This window comes from Rhinatrema bivittatum, chromosome 1 (genome assembly GCF_901001135.1).
Source record: "Rhinatrema bivittatum chromosome 1, aRhiBiv1.1, whole genome shotgun sequence".
In the NCBI taxonomy this organism is placed as follows: domain Eukaryota; kingdom Metazoa; phylum Chordata; class Amphibia; order Gymnophiona; family Rhinatrematidae; genus Rhinatrema; species Rhinatrema bivittatum.
The window spans coordinates 640,586,806-640,613,366 of record NC_042615.1 but is presented as its reverse complement, the minus strand read 5'-3'; the positions used below and the strand labels follow the sequence as shown (position 1 = coordinate 640,613,366).

General features: G+C 43.0%; 1 protein-coding gene across 1 annotated transcript in view; it reads right to left on the bottom strand.

Annotated features, from left to right (window-relative positions):
* Positions 1-26,561, bottom strand: part of SLCO4C1 (solute carrier organic anion transporter family member 4C1) — a 203,386-nt gene that overhangs the window by 89,045 nt on the left and 87,780 nt on the right. The window contains exon 3 of the mRNA XM_029572679.1: positions 10,444-10,635. Within this exon, the coding sequence (XP_029428539.1) occupies positions 10,444-10,635 (192 nt within the window). The remainder of the gene's footprint in view (positions 1-10,443; positions 10,636-26,561) is intronic.

Genomic DNA, 26,561 nt, shown 5'->3' with positions numbered 1-26,561 from the left:
TCCTATTTACAGCACCTTCAGTACCCCCAGCTTCTGACTACTGGTGTTCCTGTAGTTAGTCTATCCAGATCAGTAGTGGGACACCAAGAATTATCCCTGGTGGCCCCTCTTGTCAACTCCGGTAAGTATTCTTATTTCCACACATTCTTGTATGTCTAAAAATTAGGGGATGTGGTAACATGGCTGGTCATGGCTTAGGAAACAGCCAAGAGAAATAAGGAAGCAGATTCTGGCTGTTTCCTTAGGTGCAGTTTATTATTTCAAACAAATAATATACTGACCTTAACTTCAGGTAACACACAGTCCTCAAATATAGCAGGTCTTTGCATAGGCTGGTTCACTGCCTGCTCCTGAGGCCTGTCTGATCCTTCTGGGCTCTGTCTTCTTATGCTAAGCTGAAGGGATCTTTCTTGGGCCCAGAATCTCTTGCTGGATTGGGACCTGAGGAGACCTGGGCCAAATAGCTGTGGCCAATCCCTTAAGGCAGTCTGAGGGAGTTTCCTGTAGACTCTCTCACATACCCTCCCCCTCAGCTCAGCTCTGCCAGGATGAGCGTTTAACTGTACCAGGGACACCTCTCTGGAAATTCACATTAGCATTTTCTCTTCCTGCCCTATGTTGGATCTTATAATTGAAGGGCAGTAGGGCCAGGAACTATCTCATCACCCTCGCATTGGACTCCTTATTTCTGTTTATACATAAGAGTGGTTGGTGATCTGTTATGAGTGTGAATTGTTACCCCAGCAAGTAGTAGCACAAGGCCTCTAAGGCCCTCTTGACTGCCAAGGCCTCCTTCTCAACTGCTGAGTAACATCTCTCCTGTGGCATCAACTTCCTGCTAATGAATGCCACAGGATGTTCTTGGCCATCCTTCTCTTGGACTAAAACTGCTCCCAATTCTACTTCTGAGGCATTGGTTTGCACCGTGAAGGTTCAGTGAAGTCTGGACTTATCAGGACTGGTTCAGAGCATAACACCTCTTTCAGAGTGTTCAGAGGCCTCTTCTACTGCAATTGACCAATGGACCTTAAGAACATAAGAAATTGCCATGCTGGGACAGACCAAGGGTCCATCAAGCCCAGCATCCTGTTTCCAACAGGCCACAAGAACCTGGCAATTACCCAAACACTAAGAAGAACCCATGCTACTGATGCAATTAATAGCAGTGGCTATTCCTTAAGTATAATTAATAGCCATTAACGGACTTCTCCTCCAAGAACTTATCCAAACCTTTTTTGAACCCAGCTACACTAACTGCACTAACTACCTTCTCTGGCAACAAATTCCAGAGCTTTATTGTGCGTTGAGTGAAAAAGAATTTTCTCCGATTAGTCTTAAATGTGTTACTTGCTAACTTCATGGAATGCCCCCTAGTCCTTCTATTATTCGAAAGTGTAAATAACCGAGTCACATCTACTCGTTCAAGACCTCTCATGATCTTAAAGACCTCTATCATATCCCCCCTCAGCCGTCTCTTCTCCAAGCTGAACAGCCCTAACCTCTTCAGCCTTTCCTCATAGGGGAGCTGTTTCATCCCCTTTATCATTTTGGTTGCCCTTCTCTGTACTTTCTCCATCGCAACTATATCTTTTTTGAGATGCGGCGACCAGAATTGTACACAGTATTCAAGGTGCGGCCTCACCATGGAGCGATACAGAGGCATTATGTCTTCAACATTTGTTTGAGCATTTGATTGAGGTGATCGATGAGACTATCAGTCTGCAAGTGATACACTGAGGTACGCAGTGTTTTTACCCTGAGGAGGTGCAAAGTGTGAGAGAGAAAAAAAGTGTGAAAGCTTGCTGGGCAGACTGGATGGGCCGTTTGGTCTTCTTCTGCCGTCATTTCTATGTTTCTATTACCTTGGATACAAAAGAGGTTCCATAATCCATCAGGATCTCCTTGGGCAGTCCAAGTCACAAAAAAACTTCCATTGGGGCAGTCATTACCATTGGGATTTTCATATTTTGTAGCATATTCTTAGCATAATCCAGAATATCAAGGATATACTTATTTCCTTGAGTAGATCTCTCTAGTAGCCCCACAAGGTCCATGCCCACCCTTTCAAAAGGGGTCTCGATTATGGGCATTGGTATGAGAGGTGCTGCCCATATGCCAGCAAGCTTTGTGAGTTGGCAGGTAGGGCAGGACTGGCAATACAACTAGACCTGTTTATGTAGGCCTGGCCAATCAAACACTGCCAATAATTTCTCTTGGGTCTTTTCCTGTCCCAGGTGATCCCCTAGAAGGTGGCTGTGTACTAGTTGCATGACCTTTTGGTAAAATGGTTTGGGAACTAGGAGCTGTTCTATCAATTCCCCCCTCCATACTTCCTTTTGTGACTCGATAAAGAAGGTCCTCTTTCATCACAAAATATGGAGGAATAGGGTCTGTAACCTGTACTCCAGGGACTAGCTTTCTGTTCACATTCTGTATATGCTCCTGGGCCCACTTAAAGGACTCATCCTCCCTCTGGGCCTGCATGAAGCTCCCCGGGTAACCCCCCTTTTCCCAATCAAAGTTAAAACATTCTGGGTAGGTTACTGTTCTTCCCCTTCCTCCCCAGCTGCCTCTAAATTAGCAGCATAACTGTATTTGTCCTGTCAGCGTTGCTCCAGGACTTAGGAGTCTTAAAGTCTTTATGATACAGATCTGGATCATCTAAGAGAAAGGGTTCTAGAAGCTCCAGCTTTTCATTGTTGTGGTTGGATGAACCCATTATGAACTGATTCCAGAGGCTCTTAAACATTGGACAATCCCATCCTATCACCATAGGGTAAAGTAGCCAAAGAAGAACTCCCACTTGTATTTTGTCTTGGCTGACTGGGGTCTTCAGTGGTACCTGGCTTGTTGGATACTACCATTAGTTTCCGTAGATGCATGCCAGAGTCACTACTCTCTTATAGTCAATCTGGACTCGCTTCACTAACTCTCTTTGAATGAGCGTTTTCACACTCCCAGAGTCCACTAATGCCTGGGTTGGCATACCATCTAGCTCAATTGCAATCACAAAAGTAGAGACTCCCTGGCTGGGGACATCCACAAAATTACAAAAGTGTGGGGCCAATGCATTAACATCCATGGGTTCATCTTCCCTATGGGGACAGTCTCTGGCAAAATGGCCCCTTTTTCCCAGCTGAAACATGGCAGTCAAGCTGAGGTTTGCGGTTGCAGTGAAAAGTCTGGCTGGACCTGTGCTACTGGTTGTCAGGGGCCTCTGGTTCTTAGGACTCCATCATCCTCTACCTGGGTCTGATGCTCTCTCCTGAGCCAGTGGTGATTCAAGGATGGACTGGCTTGGTAGTAAGTCTCCACTATTTCCAATGCTATCTCTAGCATAAGATTCAGGAGTTGCACACCCACTACCAAATAGGGTGTTCTAGGCCATCTAGGAATTCTTCCAGCAAAATCCCGGTCTTCCCTTCCAAATGCAGCCACTTCCAAGCTACAACCTTAAGTCGGTGGAAAAGGTTCTGCGAGTTGAATGGCTCCTTGACGAAAGCGCTGTTGATAGGCTTCTGGGGTGAGTCCTTCTCTCTCTAAGATGGCTGCTTTGATTTCCTGACATGAGGCCTTCCATTCTGGATTGGCTTCTGGAAGGCCTCTTGATTACTCCCTGTGAGTAGATTCCCCAGATATGTTGTCCAACTATCTTCTGGCCAGCCTGAAAATTGAGAGGTCCATTCAGAATTCTTTAGGTGTTTACAGACAAAGGGGGGTAGAGGGATGGGGGGTGGATGGGAGAGAAGGGGGTGTATACAACTCAAAGTTCAACTTCGTGTGTTAGGCAATTCTATGTATATGTCCTTGTACTTTAAGGTTGTTGTAATTGTTGATTTATTTGATGGAAATTAATAAAAATTTTCAGGAAACAATCGGAGTCTTATCCTGGTCCCCATCTTAAGTACAACTGGTGACAAAGAATGTGGCCTGGTCACAGCAATTTGCATGGCCTGTGCTACTTGGGTAAGCACTGTATTTTGCTGCATAAGTTGTTCTCATAGTACCTGCTGCTGGTCAATTTGGGTTTGTAGGGCATTCTACAAGGATCTGGATCACCTATTCCATCTTCCCTGCTTTCTGAGCTGCCTCCAAATTGGGTATCTCTCAGGGGAAAGGAGAGGGAAAAAAACTGCTGGCCTGTCCAGCCCTGACTAGTTACTTGATCTGAGTTCACATGCGGGGTACCCCTTGGCCTGCTGTAGCTTTAGTTAGGTGAGTGAAACTGGGAGGCCTCTGCAAGGGTATTTTTTTGGGGGTGGGGGTCTTCTGTTACTGCAGCTGTGGGCTCCTGCCTGTGCTTCCTGCTTGGGCAAGAGATCCCATTCTACCACCATGTGTAGTAACATGGCCAGTCGTGGCTTAGGAAACAGCCAAGAGAAATAAGGAAGCAGATTCTGGCTGTTTCCTTAGGTGCAGTTTATTTACAGTGAGAAAGCTAAAATCAAACAAATAATGCAGCTCACCTTTGCATAGACTGGTTCTCTGCCTGCTCCTGGGGGCCTATCTAATCCTTCTGGGCCCTGCCTTCTTATGCTAGGCTGAAGGGATCCTCCTTAAGCCCAGAATCCCTTGCTGGATTGGGACTTAATGAGGGCTGGGCCAGATAGCTGTGGCCGGTCTCTTAACGTGGTCTGAGGAAGTTTCCTGTACACCCCCTCACAATTGTTGATGGGTCCAATATGTGTTGCCAGGGTCAGAGTGAACATTTATAGTGCCTTTCCAGTTTGCTGAACCCATGACTGCACAGGGAATTGAGTGGGTCCTCTTTTGTGTTTTTCAGTCTGATCAGGACCCTATTACCATCCTACTGCTAGTCCTGGGGGGCATCCTGAATATCTGCCACTGTTTGCCAAATGGCAGCCCAAACCTCTAGGGTGAATCAACCCCATAAACTGTATTTCCTTTCCCTGCCAACCCATTGTCAGTTCCCATAGCTTTATATTCCAGTTCTCAAAGGAGTTTTACCAGGTAACCTGAGTAGTCACCTGGATAGATTCCTCTGAGTGAAAACACACTTCCCACTGTGTTAAAAGTATGTGCAGGCATTCACAATGGGGCGATGCAATAGGGGGATTAGCGCCTACTTAACGCACGTCCAAAGCGGAGTGAATGAGATAGCGCTCATCACATGCAAATGCATGTGAATGAGGCTATTTATTTATTTATTTGTTTGTTTGTTTGTTGATTTTTATATACCAACATTTGTCGGAACATCATGCCGGTTTACATTGTAACAAAATAACAAGAGAGAGAAATACAATAAACAGGGAGGGGAAGGGGGGAGCAGTAATGAAAGAGGAGAGAGGACAGCAGTAGGAAGGATAGGGAAAGAGAGAAATTTGATAGGAACATTTGAAGAAAATAAAATTAACAACAGACACTATGTACAGGTGGGCTGGTGGGTACCAGACAAGTGATGACAGTGACAGGGAGAGGGGGGGGGGGGAATGGTAGGGTAGGCTTAAAGGAGGGTGAGGGGAAACTAATAACAGAATTTAGGCGTCATTGCTTAGGGGGGGAAACACTATATTTTGGAGTCTTTGCTTGGGGTGAAGAAAGGGGGTGAAAAGGAGAAGCAGAGAGGAGGAGAGGGGAAAGGGTGGGCTGCGGGGTTAGAGTGCAAGCTAAGTTTGGTCAACGTCTGGGTATGCTAATGTAAAGAGCCAGGTTTTGAGCCCTTTTTTAAATTTAGACAGGTTAGGTTCTAGACGGAGGGCCGTGGGCAGGGTGTTCCACAGGGAAGGACGCATCAGGCTATTACTCATTCACTCCAATGCAAAAAAAATAAATGTGCGTCTCAGACACACATTTATCACTCAGATATTAACGCCTGCCTGGAGCAGGCATTTATAGCTGAGTTTATTGAAAAGAAGTACAGAAAAGCAGAAAAAAACTGCTTTTCTGTACTTCTTTAAAAATTAAAATTTTAAAAAAAACCTCAGCCGCCACATTGAAGACAGACACTGATATGCTCGGCGTCAGTTTTCATAACCGGCGGACTGCAGTTATTTATTTTAACATTTTTTTATATACCGACAACCGTTTGCACATCGTATCTGTTTACATGTAACTTGCAACATGAACAAGGACAGCCGCCGCAGTGGCAGACGCCTTTACATAGAACAAAAACTACAGGAGGATATTAAGGTAAATTAACTAAGTGACAAGATAACTGGGCTAGGGAAGGTAAGACATCCAAACTGGGATAAAATCAAATACAGAGTATGAATAATTAAGAACGGTAAATATTCTAATTACATTATATACAGGGAGGTTAATCGGCGTGGGGATTTACCTGTTAGACTGAAAGGGGGGTTTAAGGGGGTAGAGAATAAAAGGAGAAGGGGTGGTGGAGTTCAAAGGGGGAAGTAGGAGGAGGGGATGGTGTAAAGGTGGAGGCATGCTAAGGGATAAACAAATACAACGGGAAGGTCAGGAGGGGGATACTGCAAAAAGAGGGGATGTAATTACAAAAGATTTACATAAAGTGCAAGGGAGTGTAGAAATCATAATAAAAGATTACAAGTATACAGCGTGTATAAAATCAAGAGTGTTAGCTCGACTGGGGTAAAAACAGAACATTAATCACATGTGTGGGTAGCGTCTGAGGGAAAGGCCTGTAGGAACAGCTAGGTTTTTAGTTGTTTTTTTTAATTTAGGGGGTAGAAGTTTCGGTACGTAAATCTGGGGGCATGGAGTTCCACAGAGTGGGGCCAGACACAGAAAAGGCTCTCTTGATGGTGGAGGTGAGTTTGGTGGATTTAATCGATGGAAGGCGGAGCGTTCCTTGATGGGTGGAGCGGTTTGGTCTGGTGGAGGTGTGCGGGAGGAGAGGAGGGTTGATCCAGTGGGAGTTGTCATTTATGATGCTTTTATGAATGAGGGATAGGGTTTTGTACAGGATTCGCGACTTAATTGGTAGCCAGTGTAACTCCATGAGTGTTGGGGTAATATGGTCTCTATTTTTGGAATTTGTGAGGATGCGCGCTGCAGCATTCTGTAGGAGTTGCAAAGGCTTGGTGTAGGTGGAAGGGATTGGTGTTCATAACCGGTAGACCGCCGGTAACCGCGGGATCGCATTAGCAAGGAGGCGCTAAGGTCACGCCAAGCAACCCTAGCGCTTCCTTGCTAGCGTGACCCCCCATGCGGGTGCCACGCACACATTAAGAAAGCAGGCGCTGACTTTTCATTGCCCGCTTTCTGCATTTTTTATAGCATCGGCCCCAATGTGTGTTCAAGAGGCCTAGCCCTTTACTTCTGGCTCAAGCCTCCACCCCTAGCTGCAGTCATGTCCCATCTGAGTCAGCTCATTAAAGGTGAAGGAGTTAGAGGGTCTGGAGGCATTAGAATTACTGTAAATTGATTATCCCCTCTACCTTTAAGAAAACTAACTTGAATGGGAAATATGACTGCCTGTGAGGCCATCAAAATCTTTGTTTACCTTTTGGAGGTAATTATTTATTCCCCCCTCCCCCTCCTGTCAACCCTTTCAGGAATGTCTGGGCCAAGGTGAAAGCCTAAAAGATTAATACTTTTATAAAGTAACTGCCACAGAGAGAGAGAGAGAGAGATGCAGCAGCAACAAGTGAGGGAGAAAGTGAAGAGACAAAGTGAACATAAGAACATAAGATATGCCATACTGGGTCAGACCAAGGGTGCATCAAGCAAGTAACCAGTTTCCAACAGTGACCAATCCAAGTCACAAGTACCTGGCAAGTACCCAAACATTAATAAGACCCCATGCTACTAATGCCGACAACAAGCAGTGGCTATTCCCTATTGATTAATAGCAGTTTATGGGCTTCTCCTCCAGGAACTTATCCAAATCACTTTTAAACCTAGCTACACTAATTTCCTTAGCCACATCCTCTGGCAATGAATTCCAGAGCTTAATTGTGCATTAAAAAAGTATTTTCTCTGATTTGTTTTAAATGTGCTATTTGCTAACTTCATAGAGTGCCCCTTAGTCCTTGTTTTATCCAAAAGTCCTTTCATGATTTTGTGGAACTCTTATCATATCCCCCCTCAGCCATCTCTTCTCCAAGCTGAAGAGCCCTAATCTCTTTAGCTTTTCCTCATAGGGGAGCTGTTCCATCCCCTTTATCATTTTGGTCACCCTTCTCTGTGCTTTCTCCAGTGCAACTATATCTTTTTTGAGATGCAGTGATCAGACTTGTATGCAATATTCAAGGTGCAGTCTAACCATGGAACGACACAGAAGCATTTTGACATCCTCCGGTTTATTTGCCAATTCCCTTCCTAATAATTCCTAACATTTTGTTTGCTTTTTTGACCGTCACAGCACACTAGGCCAACAATTTCAATGTAATATCAACTATGATGCCCAGATCTTTTTCCTGGGTGGTAACGCCTAATATGTTGCCAGAAATTAATAGGGTTTTGTAATCACTGCCGTGAAGATCCGTAAGGATTGGGGGGTGGGGTGGAGGTCTGGCCACATGTCCATCCATGTTAACTTTGAGCTCCCCACCCAAAATAAAATTCAGTTCTGGCTATGCCCCTGATGAATACTTTAAGTTGGATTAAAGAGGTATTCCTGGGTGGAGTTAGGTGGCGAGAGTAAACAATGCACAAATAAGTGCATTTTACATTGTATCGCTCCAGTTCTAGCATCTGCAGTTTAAGCAGATGCAAAACAGACAGGAAGTTATTACCCATGGACCTTACAGGCGTTTTTTTGTTTTTTTTTTTAAAGGGAACATACCCGTGTTGTCTCCCTTTGAAAGCTGGCTCCAAGGAATGCGGTACAAAAGTCCCTGCATGCTTAGCAACAACACAACTTACTGGAAATTGCCTCCTTTATTATTTATTTATTTATTTATTTATTTAATATATATTTCTATACCGGACTTCACGAATAGAAATTCACATCAGGCCGGTTTACATGGAACTTGGGGGAAAAACAAGTGTAACCAAGAACAAGAAGGCTGAATCAAGCAAAGTTACATAAAACAGGGGCATTGAACTTGGGGGCTAGAGTAGCCAGGAAGAAAGGTAGGGCGGAAATAAGCAACAAATAAATAATAAATAATTGGTTATGAGATTGGTAATTATCTCATTCCTTAGGCTGAGTTCGAAGTGGCATTTTGACTAGGGGAAGGCTTGGAGGAAAAGCCACATCTTCAGTTGTCTTCGAAAGGTATGAAGGCAAGGTTCCAGTCTTAGGTCGGTCGGAAGTCTGTTCCAGAGGACTGGGCCTGCTGTGGAAAAGGAACGTTCTTTGGTGGTTTTTAGACGGGTGTATTTTGAAGGTGGGACTTGAAGGGTCCCTTTATAAGCTTCTCTGATGGGTCTTTCGGACGAGTGGTGTTTGAGAGGGTTCTGAAGGTCTAGTGTGAGCTGTTGGTGAATAGATTTGTGGATTATCGTGAGAGCTTTATATAGAATTCTATATTTTATTGGCAGCCAATGCAGGTTTCGAAGGATGGGGGTAATGTGAGCACGGCGGTTGGTGTTGGTTAGGATTCTCGCTGCTGCATTCTGGAGCATTTGTATAGGTTTTGTGGCTGAAGTGGGGAGCCCCAGGAGTAAGGCATTGCAGTAGTCTGTTTTTGAAAATAACATTGATTGAAGGATGGTTCTGAAGTCCTGAAAGTGGAAAAGGGGTTTGATTCTTTTTAAAACTTGCAGCTTATAGAAACAGTCCTTGGTGATATTATTAATTGATTTCTTTAGATTTAGATGATTGTCTAGTATAATTCCTAAATCTCTGGTTTGAGAGATCTGTGGGTCCAGAGCTGTAATGTCGGTGTTGGTCGAGTGTTCAGGGGAGATAAGAAGGATTTCCGTCTTGGATGCGTTTAGAACCAGGTTAAGGCTAGAGAGGAGGCTTTTTATGGACTTCAGGCAATTTTCCCAGTAGTCGAGCGTTTAAAAACTTTTCTATACCATCGCTAAGTTATATACCATCGCAACGGTTTACAAATAGGCACATAGACTAAGGTTAGTAAATCTAGGATATCGTACACTCTAACAGGTGCCAATAAAGTTTGGTTACAATTTCATAGATAAAATCATTTTTTGAGTAATGTTGGTCAAGTCCAGGTATATTATTGAGTTACTATCTCTTTGAGATATTACTTCTTAAATGTAGGATTGAGTAAATTCATTCTCATCTGCATTACTCTGTACTTTCATTCTCTACCCTCCACACTCTTTAGTGAAGGCTTTTTTAAAGAGCCATGTTTTTAAATTTTTCTTAAAAGTTTTGAGATTATTCTGTAATCTGAGTTCAGGGGGCATCGTGTTCCATAGTATGGAATGCCCCACCTGCCAATGGACCATACAGCATTACATCGGATTATAGTTAGGATAGAAGGTTTTTGCCATGGGATACCATTAAGGCTTTTTAACCATGCCACTCTTCACCAATTAAAGGTCAAAACAGGAGGATATTAGTAAGCTTTTAAAAATACCTACCAATATACAGAGATGATTTATGCATGGGGAGGCTATCGTCAAAAAAGGCTGTTCCCAGTGTGTATAAAGGAGTTGCTCCTGCTCCCATCAGCAGCTGCGCAAAGATGAAGACGTACAGGTAATTAGAAAGGTAAGATGTGGATGAACTGCAAATGGGAAGGGTACCATTGACTCCTGAAACATGGCAGGTCTCTAAAATAAAATAAGAGAGAGAAAAACACATTTATTAATAACTGGCTTACATACATTTTCTATGTGAAAAGGTTTTCTGCATGACAGCTTAGTAAGTTTATGCTTTCCATAACTTTACTGTTTGGTATATTACAGTGTGCCAGATATTAGTGATAAAATTTACCAACTGACCTAATATTATATTTCAGAACTTTGCATCCTAAAGAGGAAAATATGGCTGAATTTAATTCCTCTATAACAGAGATGCAAATCAATGCTATAAATCATACCATTTGTTTCCTTAAAAATATTACTTTGTGTATTTTGTTTATATATTTTTTTTTTACTTTTCTTTTTTTTTTATTAAAACATTTTCTAAGGAATTAAAGTAGCACCCCTAGTAAAAGATTTTTAGATAAATCAGCAATTAAAAAGAAAGCCTCCGAGACCTTATTTCTGTGTAGCAGGTGCTTGCTCTGATGCAGGCACAAAGGATTCTGTTCCCCGGGGATGAGGAAGGAGGGGGATAGATTATCATCAAGGACTTCTGGTGTGGGGGGAAAATATGCTGCACGTGTACGTCTTACCAAATGGAAACCCCACACAAGTATTTGCTGTTCCCAAGAACTTTTCCTTCACTCAGAGACAAAGAGGTTGCAATTAAATTTAAAGAAAGAGAGAGAGAAAGTCTACTATAATCCACTACGTGGTAACTGGCTTAATTCAGCACAGTAAACTCCTCCCCTCCTCTGCCTCTGAGGTGCCAACACTTCTTACCTCTGGGGGCCAAGACAATAGGGATTGCTCTCAGTTTGGGACAAAAACGGCTCCCATCTCTTCCTGCCCAGAAAAACAGATTTAAAGGCTTTTAACCAAATACTTGAGGCTTCTCACTCCTTTTCCATGCCAGCATGTCAGAAATGGTGAGTACATTTCCCTTAGGAAATGTACTCACAGATCCCATGTCTTGTAGATCCATGATGTGGGTGAACTCAATCCATCATACAGCTTACACATTTGGAGTTTCCTTTATCACATGGCTATCAGAGAAACTCCTTTGCTCTTTACTCCTGAATCTTGGTATAGAATCTTCTCTCTCACTCTCTCGTATCCTGAAGGAAAACTTTCTCCCGACTACTCCCAATCACTGTACACCCCTTACTGGGATTGATCACATAAAATGAGTCCACAGAGGAGAAACAGAATGCACCCCACACCCTATTCTAGGAAGAGGCCTTACATTTAATTTATTCTTGATGAAATATCAGTGTTTCGTGTCAGTTACTTAGCTACACCCACAATCAAAGTGGGTGTGGCTGAGCAAGTGACATGAAACACCTATGTAGACAATGCACCTACACATGGAAAATATGAACATAGCACACAGGCAGCTGAAAAAATGAACTTGGAAAAGGAGATCTTCAAAAAATCAGAGACTAGCCATAATCAAAGGTAGCTATCATATATTTGTGACAAAAAAGTAAAAAGTTATATATAATAAAATATATTAGGCCAAACGACGAAAACTCTTGAAGATAGACCTAAAGAAACAGATAAGTTGCCATGCTGAAGCACTTAGCTAGTATTGCTGCTTTACGTTGATATAGGAAGGGTCATTTTCAAAGGGACATCTGCGGGAGAAGCAGTGCTTTACCTGCAGAAATGGTCCTTTAGAATCTTACACAACTGATTTGCACATAAAACTGCACAGGAGGTGAATGCACTCTTACACTCACGGGGGAGGGCAATCCAGGCAGGGAGGTTGTGACTTAAGCACATCATTTTTTGATTTTACAAATTATTTTACTTTACTGATTTCACAAAGCAGGCATGCGAATTCTCTCAGCAAAGCCACATGCATCACATGGCAGGCGTAAATGTGCGCATGTAGTTTGGCTGTGATCATTTTCACAGCAGACTTGAACGCATCAATCCAATTTGAAGACTGATATAATTTATGCATGATTTTGCCAGCTAAATTATGCACAAATGTTAAAAAAAAAAATTATCCTAAGAAATGTGCTGGACTGACAGAACTAGAAACTGAAGTCTTCAGTTCATCCACCTAGCAGGAACAAAACTGGCAGAAGCAGAGGCGTTTTGCCATGCTGCCCTATTGCTGTGCCTCCAATTTATCTCGAATGGAATGCCTTTGGTGAATAAAAGGATAAGTTAGGCTTCCAGTATGAATGAAATCATGATCTCTACCTTCACTGAAAGAAAGGTCTGGAGGATGTCAGTGCTAGTTGCGACAATGATTCAGTGTGATGCGGGTTCCAGGGAAATGGTCTTAAACCATCTTTACTGGAAAATGAATTTAAACCATCACGTCATTTCACAAACAAAGATTTTGTCATCACAATAATGTGGCCCCCACCCTCAACAGCCTAAATAACCTTGCCTCCACTCTGTGCTTGCTGCAACTCTGCTTCAAATAATTTGCAGAAAAAAAATATGTACTTGTTACAGCACACAACTAAAAATAATCATATGTTAAGTCTGAAAAATGCTGTGGAGATGCTGCAAGTACCTCGGCAACTCCAATTAAACTCCTTTTATGCAGGTTTTTAGGCCTAACCCCACTCTCTGGCACATACTACGTTATCAGCTATACACAAGGCTCACTGCTGAAATGAAACAAAGAAAAGCACCAGTGGCTTAGGAAGGTGCAGGGCTTTATGAGGACCACTTTGATACTGATGTAATGGTGGAAAGTGACGTTGATAAAGGCTTCACATTGAAACAGCAGCCACTCTTGGGACATGCTTGGGATCTCAAGAGAGTAAAAATGTTTGAAGTTTTGTGAAATAAATTTGCTGTAAGCACTTTTTATTCCAACTTGGATAAATGATTACACATACAGCATAGCTCAGCGCAGATTTTGCTGTGCAGCAGAGAAATCTATGATAGCCTTATACTTAAAAAAAATTTGAAAAGGAAAAAAAAAACACTTTCTGACAAACCATTCTTGTAAAAAAAAAAAAAAAAAAAGTTTATTTTGAATAATTCATTCTGGACAAATTGGTTACTGTGCTGTGAGACATCTATAATGGTTAACCCTCTTGCACACCCCAAATTTCTATTTCTGAGCTGTGCTGAATATTCTTTTTCTCCACGCCATCTCTATCCCAACTAGCCCCCTTAACAACGAAAGCTATTTGGCAAAAGCTGCATTTCCAGAAATGTCTCCAGAGCCAAAAAATAACAACAGGAGTGAATTGTCCTGCTGTCTCCCATTGACAGCACCAGAGCTGATCTCAATACTTACCGACGTCAATGGGAAGAGCTACAAAAAACCACCCATACCCTGGAAATCAGCCTGAGTCATGTTTCAGTCACAGAACAACAAAAACTATTTATCCAAAGGATGTTAGTAATTAAAAGCAAAATAGCACCCAAACAACAGGCCAGAGGGGAAAACCCAGAAATTTAATCAAGCAAATGTTTCAATCTCAGGAGCAACATTTTTGTTAAGGCAACAAAACTGAAGTACAACCAAGTTCAAGGACTGGATCCAATGTATTGAGTAGTCCTAGCCACCACTTTCAAACAAATGATAACCAATTTTAAATGGAGCAGAGGCTTGATACCCTAAAAGATTTGCCTCCATCAAGGCTGACACAGTCAGCCATCCACATTTACCACCACTCTCAGGTAATTGCATGGGTAGAGGAAACACATATTTTAGTTTAAGCACAATTATTAAAGGAACATGCCATGTTTTACTTTTTGCTAATGAAAATCTTGAATGATTTGTTAAGCCAAAGTTTTGTATATCCATATATACAAGACTTTGCAATACATGTCAGAGAAGCACTTATACGGTAAATCAGTCCAACCATCTTTCTGGCCAAAGGCATGATTGCTTTCCTCTGCGTGGAAATCAGGGTCAGAAGTTGTGGGTGAAGCCTAACTATGGGCCTGGGATTTACCCTACAGAGAATTCTCTTTGCCTGATGAGGTCATTTTCAGTGGAAAAGTCATGCAAATGAATTCCTTGTTCATGCACATACGTGAAACGCAGGAAGTTACAGAAGCACAAAAAAATGAAATAAAATTAGTGGTACTCCATGATTTGGCTTCTTTAGTGGCATTTCCACTAAATCAAGGTGGAAGTGCCAAGGTTTTGTTTATCTTTCCAGGCTTGCCAGAGGGACTTTACTTTGCCAATCACAAAGGTGTTTAAGCAGACCAAACACAGCAAGATGACAGGGAGGGATAGGTGTAACCAAAAGGAGGTGTTACATTAATAGCCCCTTCCCTTCTTAAAATGTTTGTTTCTTTTTTTATATGCAATTTTATGCCCTTCCAAGCAAACCTGAAATAGAAAAACAATATTATTTTACAAAAAGCCCCTAAATCTAGAGAAAAATCTAAATCACCTCCACAAATTATTAACATTAGCCCTCAACATGGACCAAACCCAAGGAAAGGAAAGGAAAAGGAAATCAATCCTTTATAAAGGCACAATTGGTACTGATGTTATAATACTGCTATATGAAACAGTCTTAGATGTTCATGATCCTAACCATTTCAAAAACAAATCCTCTCAATATGATTTTGCAAGGACTGAGATCCAGAATCAAATATCCAATTTACATTTTTTTATTTTAAAGGTTCTTCAAAAGTAGGGTCACTGCTAAGATAGCTTTCAATTTTAACCTTGTTGTAGATAAGTTCCTGAAACCTCGCCACATCTAACTACATCCAAAGGAAAAAAATCTGTCATAAAATGGAAACAAGATAGCATAACAGATAATATTTTATGCATGGACATTTCTGGAAGCAGCAAGTCAAAGAAGCCATAGCTACCCAACTCCGCCTCAAGGAATGCCAATTTTTTTGTGTGCATAGAAGTACACACAAAATTGGATTACACACATACTTTTATGTGCACAGCTCCTGCCCAATTTTACAACAAGCCATTTGCTAGGGTGTGAGAACATTGTAGAAATCTCATCTTTGTGTGACTTTACTCACTCCAAATGATGTCAAATCTTCACTGAGGTCTACTGTCCTGTTAGTAGTCTCATTCTGCATGAAAACTGGCCCCCCCAAACCCTACACCACTACCAAAACCTCACCTCGAGCTATTAGCTGGCCCTCCTATAGCAGTATAAATAGGTGACTAGTATAGGTGCCATTTTCAAGGCTCTCTCTCTATCTCTATCTCCCCCCCCCTCCAAAATGCAATTTGCAATATTACAGCTGTATCACCGGGAAAAAAAGGTGTAGTTGATAGTGTGTTACAGTGTCTGATAATGCCCCTCATTTTCATTAATCCCGCCCCTTCGAAAAATTTGCATTCACACCATGTGCTACCATAACTATCACATGCATTATGGTATTAATGCCTTAATGCATTTTGATGAATTAACTTGTTAGGGACCAAAAGGAGCCCAGTTTTTTCTGACCATTGACATCTTAGTAGTCACAGGAGAAAACCATTCACAAAAATATGGAAAATAACTCTACTTAGTTCTTCTGAATTACTAGTGAACTGCCACTGTGAAGATTCACAATCTTACTGAAGAATCTCTAACCACAACTTACTGTATATGGTCCTTGTCTATAAAGTGAATGTGGCCTTGTATACTCGCACCTGAGAAGCTTCAGATTGACCTCTCTCACTCCACGTGCTAAAGAACACTTCTGAGAGACAGTTGCTGTTAATGTCCCCATGTGAAGACGAATTTATAAAACTCACAATTCAAACACGATACGGACGTGCATTCTTCCCGAAGGAATCCAGTTGTGGATCCGTTAAAAAGTAGAAACAATTACATAAAAGAATAAGATCACCATTTATATTAGCCAAAGAATCAGTAAGGGAAAAATGAATACATATAACTTAGATGCTAAATACAGCAGTTTTTAGCAGTTTGAAGTACACCAGAAAATCTCACATATCCCGAGCATCAAAAAGAAGAGAAATTTATAATGTCGTGGCAATGTTCAAGGCTACATGGAAAGCAAAAATGTAGGACAACGAATGAAAGTTTGTTACTGATCTACTGAAGAACTTGTTTAAGTTTATAAACAACATGCCTCTAAAATTATATTCATCATATTTTCTCCCTAGCGGTAATCTGTAAAGTGACTGCCTATTCAGGGAAGGTATAAAAGTACCAGTTTTTAATTTGCTTTTAAGAGAGAACAGTGAGGTCACTTCTTCCTTATTCTTCCTGTGGTGGCAGAATAGTGACGCTTTGCAAGTTATGCAACAGGTTTTGTAACATGCTTTTCATATCTGTGGTACTTTTCAAGAAATAGGAAGAAAAGCAGCATGCGCTATTATAAGGAACTAGGGTATATTTTTGAAACATATGTGGCGTTCACTCAAGCACGTTACTGGTTTTCCAAGCCGAGGGATATTTAAAAGATGAATTTGTGAGTGAGTAATATCAAATTAATGGCAGATTGTAGAAAATGTACACTCTCTGTAGTATAAGAAATAGTGCAATGTAGGGATGACAGTGAACTGCAAAAAAGTTTCCTAAAATTTGCATCATTGCAGAGATTTATTTAGGCTCACTTGCTGTGGCATTTCTCCAGAATTCGCTTGGTCTGGGACTGGATTTCCTCTAGTGAGCCTCCTCACAGCTGGGGGTTTCTAATTTTCAATTGTCTGTTCGGTTTCAGTATGACCAGAATGCCTAGGGCATGGTGCGGTGCACGTACTCTAGGCTTTGAAAGAAAATGACAGCAAAAAAAATGAAAATAAAGACAGGAGAAAAAAAAAAAGGATAGCGTGACAAATTGAGGGCATCAGAAAATTGCAGACAAGCTTGCTACTTCCCGAACTTGCAACTTCATCGTGCCCACACATTTCCAGCAGCAGTGCTGGAATTGTTTACACTGAGATAGTCACAAGGCACACTGCGTACTGCTGTGAGCTCACTGTAACCACTAAAACGTATACAATGGTCATCTCTTAAATGAGTAAGTTACAACCCGCTTCTGAAAAGACTCAAAATGCCATTACTACTCAGCTCCCTGCAATGCGTAGGTCACATCTTAAGAAAAGGTTGTGGTTTCCTTTTCAACCGTTGGTGGAGTTAAGTCTCTCAGAGAAACTTGCACAGCAGTGCTCTAGGATTACAAAATGATAAATGACACGGCCTTTAAAAGAACTTCTTAATGAGAGGCTTGACACAAGCAGAACACAGGAGCCACAGACAGTTATGTGCACTTACTGAGAAAGGAATTAAGAGAAGAAAGTGATAGTCATTGTAGAAAGAGTTCTTGGCCAAGTGATTCTTTACTTCTTAGAAAAAAATGTGCCTAATGAACAGGTGGGAGAACAGTTTGATGTGTTGGTATGAAAACTAAAGGGTGAAATTTCAGAGCTGTTTATGCACCTAAACTGCACATAAAAGTAAGCACTTGACCTGATTTTACACAGACTTTTATGTGTACAAAAAAAGAGGCATTCCAGGAGTGGCAGAGTAGAGTTGGGATTTACACGCACCCTTTTGATTTTAAAAAAATATGCATGTTGACGGACGATGCAACTTTGCGGGAGATGCAATATAAATTCTTACGCAGGGCGATTTGCCTCCCTCCTGGCTACATAGAGTGGGTTATATGGACTCCGAGCTGTGCAGTAATTGCCAGTGGACAGGGGCACCTTAGGACACTGCTTCTGGGTCTGCACCATTATACAAACCTTTGGGGGTAAAGTTCTACGGTACCTGTCTTTTTTGGTGGGCCAACCCATGGTTTTTACTCCCAAGGGTGTTCTTTTTGATGTGGCTTCCTTTCTTCAGATTCGGGGGAGGGATAAGTGACTTTTGATTCAGAAGGCAGGTCTGGTTGCAGAGAGGGCCATTCTCCTGCAGTGGCATGAACAGGACCCTCCAAGTTTTTTGCTTTGGAGGAATAAATTACATGCTTTAATGCAAATGGAAAATCAAACTACTGCATGATCATTTAAAAGTAAATTTACGTTTACCAGTGTTTGGCATCCTTACTTGCAAAGATTATCTCCCAGGGCTAGAAGTTAGCTAATCAACTGTTATGTGTCCTGGCCATCCTAGGCCCACGCCCTGGCCTATTCACCCTAGGAGTTGAGCTGCCAGCTCCAGCTCACCTTCGCTCATGGCGGTGGGCAGCCGCCTCCGTCCCTGAGCGCCTGCAGCCACCTCTTCTGCTTCTGACTCCTACACGGTTCCTCCTGGTGCCCGGCGGGCCTCTCCGCGCAGGCCGCGGAGTGACGCCGCCACCCTATTTCCTCTGGGCTCTGGCTTAGGCATGCACATACGCAACTTGCACTCTTTTAAAGGGGCCGCGGCGGGAAAGTAGCCCACGGCCCCGGATGATGACATCACTGGGCCTCTGTATAAAAGGCAGGGCCCAGCCACTTGTTCCCTCCCTTGGCAACAAGTCTCCATGATTGCTCGTGTACTCGTTACTCGTTCCTGGTTCCTGTCTTCAACCTGTCTCCTGTTCCTGTCACTGTTCCTGGTTCCTGTTCCTGCATGTTCCCTTGTCTGCTCCTCGTTTCCTTGGACTGACTCTCTGGTATTGACCCCTGCATCGCCTGGACTACACTTGGACTGATTCTCTGGTATTGACCTCCGCTTCATCTAGACTCCGTCTGTTCTATCTCCTGGCTCTGACCTCTGCTCTGCTCCTGGTACTGTGCCTTCCTGCTGCCTGCCCTGACTCCAGCTTGCCTTGGACTCTCCTTGTCTCCTATGGACCTGGCCTCTCAGGCTTTGGCCTATCTTTACCTGGATGCCCCCCTGTTCTCCTTTGTTCCTGTTGGCATCTGGGTCTTTGGAACCCTGCCTCATCCAGACCATCCTCGGCCTTCCAATACCTCTGCTGGTCTCTGGCGTACCCTTGTCTACATCAACTGGGAATCATCTCACGGAGGCCTGCCTAAGTCCAGCTGGTCCCAGCACCCGAGGGCTCAACCTAAGGAGAACATGGGCTGGTACTGGCAAAGCTCCAGTCGGCCTCCGTCTCCTAGCCTGCTCCACCACCAGACAGTGGGGACCTGTAGGGCTTGCCCTGCGGGTAGCACCAAACCTACTTCGGGCCAAGGGCCACCATCAGCGCAACATCAACTATGAATGTGTATGTTTTTGCTGAAAAGACTCTTACGATGCACCCTATGTTTCTTTTGGGTTATTTTAAGATGATGGGGGTGATAGGGTGGTGGTTATCCTTTGGGGGGGTCTATGTGTACAAGCTTGTCTTTGAACAAATGACTGTATGTGACTGATTATTTGACATGCTTCAGAGTCATGTATGTCAAATGTTTGTGGTGTTTTCTTTAAAAAAAAGTTTTACATAAAAAAAGAGTGCATGTAAATTACATACACCTTATGCCCAGCAAAGAGCATGTATAAACTTTGTGTGGGTGAGTTTGTGCAAGTTATTTCCTATATCTCCCAAAGCAAACTCACACGCATAAGCTTGCTTTGAAAATTCGGTGTATCTTAAGTTACCTGTGATTTTCTCAAATTGCCCTCCCTGTGTATATAACGGCAGATGGAGAAGCAAACTGACAGATGGCAATCTGCACCATACAGATTCTTCAAATAACCCACAAAATGCTCCGCTGAAAGCAATGGAATTACATGAACTTTGCCACAAACTAATCTACAGTTGGACTATGCACTACCAATAGTTTAGAAATACCCACACTTTAAGAGGTAGTGCACACGATAGTGTCTCCAATATACATGGGAAGATTTGCTAAACATAACGTATGGAAACCACTCTTGTCACATAAGGCAGACAATGTAAGTCCCACATCAACAAGATGTCATTATGCATTTTCCTTATATGGAATATGAATAATAGCATGTTCTAAAGATATTAAATTAACGCCCGATGTGAAGTGTTTTAGGATGTTTGGTTGGTTCATAAGTGCATGCCTGTGTGTGGATGTCCATCCACAGACTAAAGAGTGCAGCAGACCGGCGGCATGTGGGAATAAAGATTGCATCAGGACCTTCTGCGTAGTACTCCAACAACTTTCCACATTTAATGATATAATCAGAAATGAAAGCTGACTGTGATTCCACTATAGTTCTTGGTGATTTTAACATATATGGATGCTTGCCCTCTGCCGTCTCTCTAGAAGGGACGTCTGCATTAGGGTGGGACCACATTGCTAGTGGTTTTACCCACAAAAAAGGCCATAATTTGGACTTGATTTTTGTTCATCCCTCTTTTACTACAACTGCTATTCCTAAACTGCCAATTCAGAAAATCCCATGATCAGATCACATGCTTAGCTCTAGTCCTTTGTTTATTGCTCATTCAAATCATTATCATGGTCAGACCAACCCCAACTTCTTCCGAGATCGGATGCCTTCCAAACTGGCTGACTTCAATTCTCCTAATGTGGTAGCTGCAGTGGGTTGTTTTCAGGATATTTTGACTAGTACCTGCGATGAGTTAGCACTCGTGAAGTTAGTCACTCCTCGGTGTACACAATCCGCCCCAAGCTTTACTCCAGTTTTAAGAGTTTAAACAAGCTTGGCATCAATTGGAACACTACTGGCACGAGACAGGATTGGATGAATTCCTTGAAAGGTACCATGCTGCCCTCAGAAAATATAAAATCTTAACCAATAAAGCCAAAATATTTTTTCCACAAAGGTTTCTGCAAATTATTTTGTCTTGTTAAAAGTCTGACCAACTCAACCGTGAATGTCACTGTACTTTTCTCCAAAGAGCCTAAGCTTTGCAATGACTTTACCTAGTTCTTTGACGACTCGGTTGCTAAGATCTGTAGTCAATTTTGTTTTTCACAGCCCACTTTGCCAACTTCTTCTAGCCTTGGGGCCTCTCTGTGGGACTTCTTTGATCCTGTATCAAAGTATAAAGTTTTTCAGGTCATGGCTAAGCCTTCTGCCTGTCCTCTCAATCATTGTTTTCCTCATAGGGAGGATAACTCTAAAAATGTGCGCATGTGCCTATCTACACATATATATGGGCGCACGCAAATTTACTTCTGTATTTTATAACCACGCAGATATGATATGTACAGGTTATAAAATACGCGCAAATATGCATGTAAACCTACACGCGCATGTGATGTAAAAACACACCCTGGACAAGTTTGAGTTATCCGGCTAAGTAGCGCATTTCTCTGGCTAACCAAAAGCCACCCAGACTGCCCCAATGTGAGAACAGCTACTGTAGCCATGCATCCAGCTGGGTACTTTGCCCAGTAAGCCGTGTTGCCCAGCAATGGTTCTGCTAAGGGTCTGATTCACTAAAGCCAAGCAAGACCCCATCTAAACGGGGAGCTGTACATAGGACATTTGCAGAGACATAAAATCATGTGTTTATTAGGGATGTGCATTCATTTTGAACGAATGTGCAATCCGCAACATATAGGTCCCTATTCGTTGCATTCGTGGGGTTCCGAAACATATGGCAAAACCCCACGAATGCAACGTATCACTAACAAATAAAACCCCCACCCTTCTGACCCCCCCAAGACTTACCAAAAGTCCCTGGTGGTCCAGCGGGGGTCCTGGAGCAATCTCCTGCACTCGGGCCATCGGCTGCCGGTATTCAAAATGGTGCCGATAGGCTTTATCCTTACTATGTCACAGGGGCTACCGGTGCCATTGGTCAGCACCTGTCACATGGTAGGAGCAATGGTGGCCGGCGCCATCTTGTGCTCTTACCATGTGACAGGGTTCCAGTCACCATGGCACCATAACTTGAAATCACAGCTTTCCGCACAAACAATCTATCTTGCTTCCTGGTCCCTAGGCAGAAACAAATAAAAGGCAGTTTTGCACACTCCCTCAGGGACAATGCTCAGAAAAAGGAGGAGAAAGAGGATGGTAGCTGGACTAACTTGTGGAGCAATTTTCCTACAACGTTTGAGGAAAGTGCAGAGAGATATTTGGTGTCTTCAGTCTTGCTGGAGGATTCATATCCTCACTGTGGTCTGTGACCCTTTGTCATACCCTATCTGGTGTCTTCTCTTTGGAGTGTGTGTGTGTCTGTGTTTGATCCCTGTGTACTCATTAAGAGGGCATGTTCGGACTGCTTACAGGTCCAAGCTCAATGGCGTAACCCTGACCCCTTCCTCCTACAAGAAAAAGTATGCATGCTATAAATCTATAGACAAATGACATGGACAGGACTGGTTTGCAAATCATAGATAGGTGTCCATCTAAATTCCCCAAAGTTTTTTGCGGTTGGAAGCACTTAACCTTCTCCAGCTCTTCTATTTCCAGGCTAATCAGAATCTGCTTCAGCCCCACTCACTGTTCACACATTCTGAGAAGCTAAAATTAATTGCACCTCCACGTTTTCTGAAAATAGTGACTGATGTGGGCAAAGGCCTCAGTCTTGAGATCTGCTTCTTGCAGGAACAGCTGAAAATATTTCAGTCAAGGCGAATGTTGGATTCCCTGGCATTTCTTCCTGTAACTTAACATTGTTTTATTATGATTCTATTCAAATCTGTTACAATGCTTCAGGTGCCTTCAATGAGAATTCAAGAGAGCCATGCAGAGACACTCCTAAAAGAAGGAGAGAACAGAAAGTAGTTTGAGCGGACAGACCAAGGAAAACACGGGAGGGCGTCTGGACTGATCCATGGTACTACAGGAATGAAAATTAACAGGTAAGAACTAATTTTCCTTTCCCTCTATGTACCCGGATCAGTCCAGACTGTGGGATGTACCAAAGCTTCCCTACAAAGGGTGGGACCGAGACAGTCCTCCTCGAAGAACCTGTCGCCCAAAGGAACCGAACACTAGCACCTATACATCCAGACGAGCAAAGGTATGTAGGGATTTCCACGTAGTGGCCCTGCATATTTCCTGCGGAGAGACCGCTTGACTCTCCGCCCAGGAAGTAGCTTGAGAACGCAAGGAATGCGCCTTCAGGCCCTCCGGAACTGCCCGGCCCTGACAGATATAGGCCGAGGAAATCACCTCCTTCAACCATCGAGCAATTGTAGTCTTAGAGGCTTGGTTACCCCTATTTGGACCAGTCCACAGGATGAAGAGATGGTCGTAGACCCGGAAGTCATTGGTAACCTGAAGGTAACGGAGTAAAACGCGTTTCACATCAAGGCGGCGAAGATCACTCCCCAGGGGCCCGCTATATCCTCAGGAGAGAATGCAGGAAGCTCTACCGACTGATTGACATGAAAGGAAGAAACAACCTTCAGCAAGAAAGAAGGTACGGTCCTGAGAGATACTCCCGAATCAGAGAACCGCAGAAAAGGCTCCCAACAGGATAATGCTTGAATCTCCGACACCCGTGTGGCGGAGCAGATAGAAACCAGGAAAACTGTCTTGAGTGTCAAATTCTTAAGGGTAGCCCAACAGAGAGGTTCGAATGGTGCCGCACACAGAGCCCGAAGAACTAAGCTAAGACTCCACAAAGGACAAGTGGCCCGGACGGGCGGCTTCAAATGCTTGGTGCCCTTGAGGAAAAGGACAACATCCGGGTGAGAGGCCACCGCATGACCTTCGATGGTGCCCAAGAGGGAACCGAGGGTGGAGACTTGAACGCGCAATGAACTGAGTGAAAGACCCTTGGAGAGGCCCTTCTGAAGGAACGAGAGAATCATAGAAACCGATGGCAAATGAGCCGAGGCACCCGATTCTGCACAGGAGCAGAAAACAGCTGATGAAGGAAAACCCCCGGGGAGAAGTGCAGGCGATCGAACCCTGCACTCTCCCGCTACTGAGCCACACCACTCAATTAAAGCTCCTGCCTGCCTGGTTATTAGGTAAAATCTCCTTTATATATATATATATTATATATATATTTATTTATTTGTTTGTTTTATTTAATCAGGGGAATGACACCTCTCTGACAGAATACCCGAGGGATTAAACTTCTCGGGTAAGGCAGGAGACTAAGGGAGAGTGACTGGCACCACCAGTATCACCCCTCACAAGCAAGGTCACCGGGAAGGGAGCCTAGGCTGACCAAGTCAAGGGGCAAGCCCCCCTAGGGCCCCCAAGAGCGAAAGAGACCGATCTGTCTCCCTAACACAGAAGAAAAAGAAAAATCTGAACTTTTTTTTTTTTAATTATAATTTATAGAAGAAGTACTTGCTTGAGCTTGCCCCATGAAAGAGAAAAAAGAAACCCCACAGGGAAAGGGCACGCTAACAGGGAACCACAGAGTGAGCTCTCTGGCATCTGCTGGAGACAGACAAATACTGAAGGGCTGCAGGGTAGGCTCTGTCCTGATATAGGATACCCTTTCAGTTTTAGTCTGTCTCCATCTGCTGGACAGGAGGCTCAACCCATGGTATGGACTGATCTGGATATGTACAGGGAACTTAGAATATATGCACACATGTTTTAAGGTTGTGTTTGTTCACTGGTTAGTGGAAAACAATCCAAAATCGATTTAAGAACCTGCTGATGTTCCTTGTGACCAAGTTGACCACTGTGCTCTCCACTGCCTTAAGTACAAACTTACAGGGTCATTCATCAAAATGTGTTATGGTGTTAATGTCATAATGCATGTGATATTTATTGCAATGTGAATGCAAATTTTTTCAAAGGGGTGGGATCAATGGAAATGAGGGGTGCTATTGCATGCTTTTAATGCATGAAATAACAATACTTTTTTTCCTGGTGTTAAGCTGTGTAATATGCCTGAAACAGCTAAAATGTAATTTGTGATAACTATTAGGGATGTGCAGAGGGATGCCATATGTTGCATTCGGGATTCGTATTCATCAGGGGGCAGATACGTTGCATTCGGCAAGGGGGGCCCCCGATACATTTATACGTTAATTCTTATTCGTTTCCTGGCTAAAATTAAATTAACTACAACCCCCCACCCTCCTGACCTCCCCAAGACTAAACTCCCTGGTGGTCCAGCGGGGGGTCCGGGAGCCATCTCCTGCACTCACACCCTCGGCTGCCGGTTTCAAAATGGCGCCGATAGCCTTTGACCTACTATGTCACAGGGGCTACTGGTGCCATTGGTCAGCCCCTGTCACATGGTAGGAGCAATGTTCACTCACCCTAGCTTGATGGACTCTCTACCAGGGTACTATCAAGCTAGTGCAAGAGAACACTGAAGTAATCTCATCTTAGTCTGACTTCCTCACTCCAAATCACGTCAAATCTTCACTGAGGCCCTACTATGCTGTTCGTCCATCTCACTCTGCATAAGAAACTGGCCCCAAAACCCTAGACCACCACCAAAACCTCACCTCAAGTTACTAGCTGGCCTTCCTATAGCGATATAAATAGTTGACTAATATAAAACTCTTATAAGGAGTCTCTCTCTCTCTCTCTCTCTCAGTAAATCAGGCTCTTAAAATGTGAGGCCAGAGAAATACCTCATTAAAACTCATTTGCAGCTACTAATGAAAATCTGTGAGATGAAATTATTCTGTTTGCATGCTGTAAAATTTCAGATAACAGTTCCAGCATATAGCTCATAGGTTTTTTTAAAAAGCTACAGTCATGGGGCATATACAACACTCCAATCACTAGGGTAACCTCTGAAATAGGTCAATGAAAATGTGTGACTGTGCTAGCATTTGTTTTACCCTCATTCTTTCCCCACCTCTAAAAACTGAAATATAAAGTCCACAAAGATTTGATTAAGATCAAATCTCATTTTGTCAATCCCTGAATTTTATTAGCAATTTCAAATAAGTCTTCCCATGGACTTTATCGCAACAATTAATGTAAGCAAATGATTATATAAGTTCAAATACCCTGGCCTTTCAATGCTATCCATTGTAAATTTGATTCAACTGTGATTGTAAATGATCTTCCTCCAATGTACTGCAACTGTTAATTAAAGCTTGCTTTGTGACCTGCCATGAAGCCACTTGTGGAAAAAAGGTGGAATATCAAATGTCTATAAATAAGTAATAAACAGAACAGTGCTTTGTTTCCAATGCTCTTTACAAATCACAGGTGCTGTCTCTGGGAAAGCAGCTTTTCCAAATGAATGAAAACAAAAAA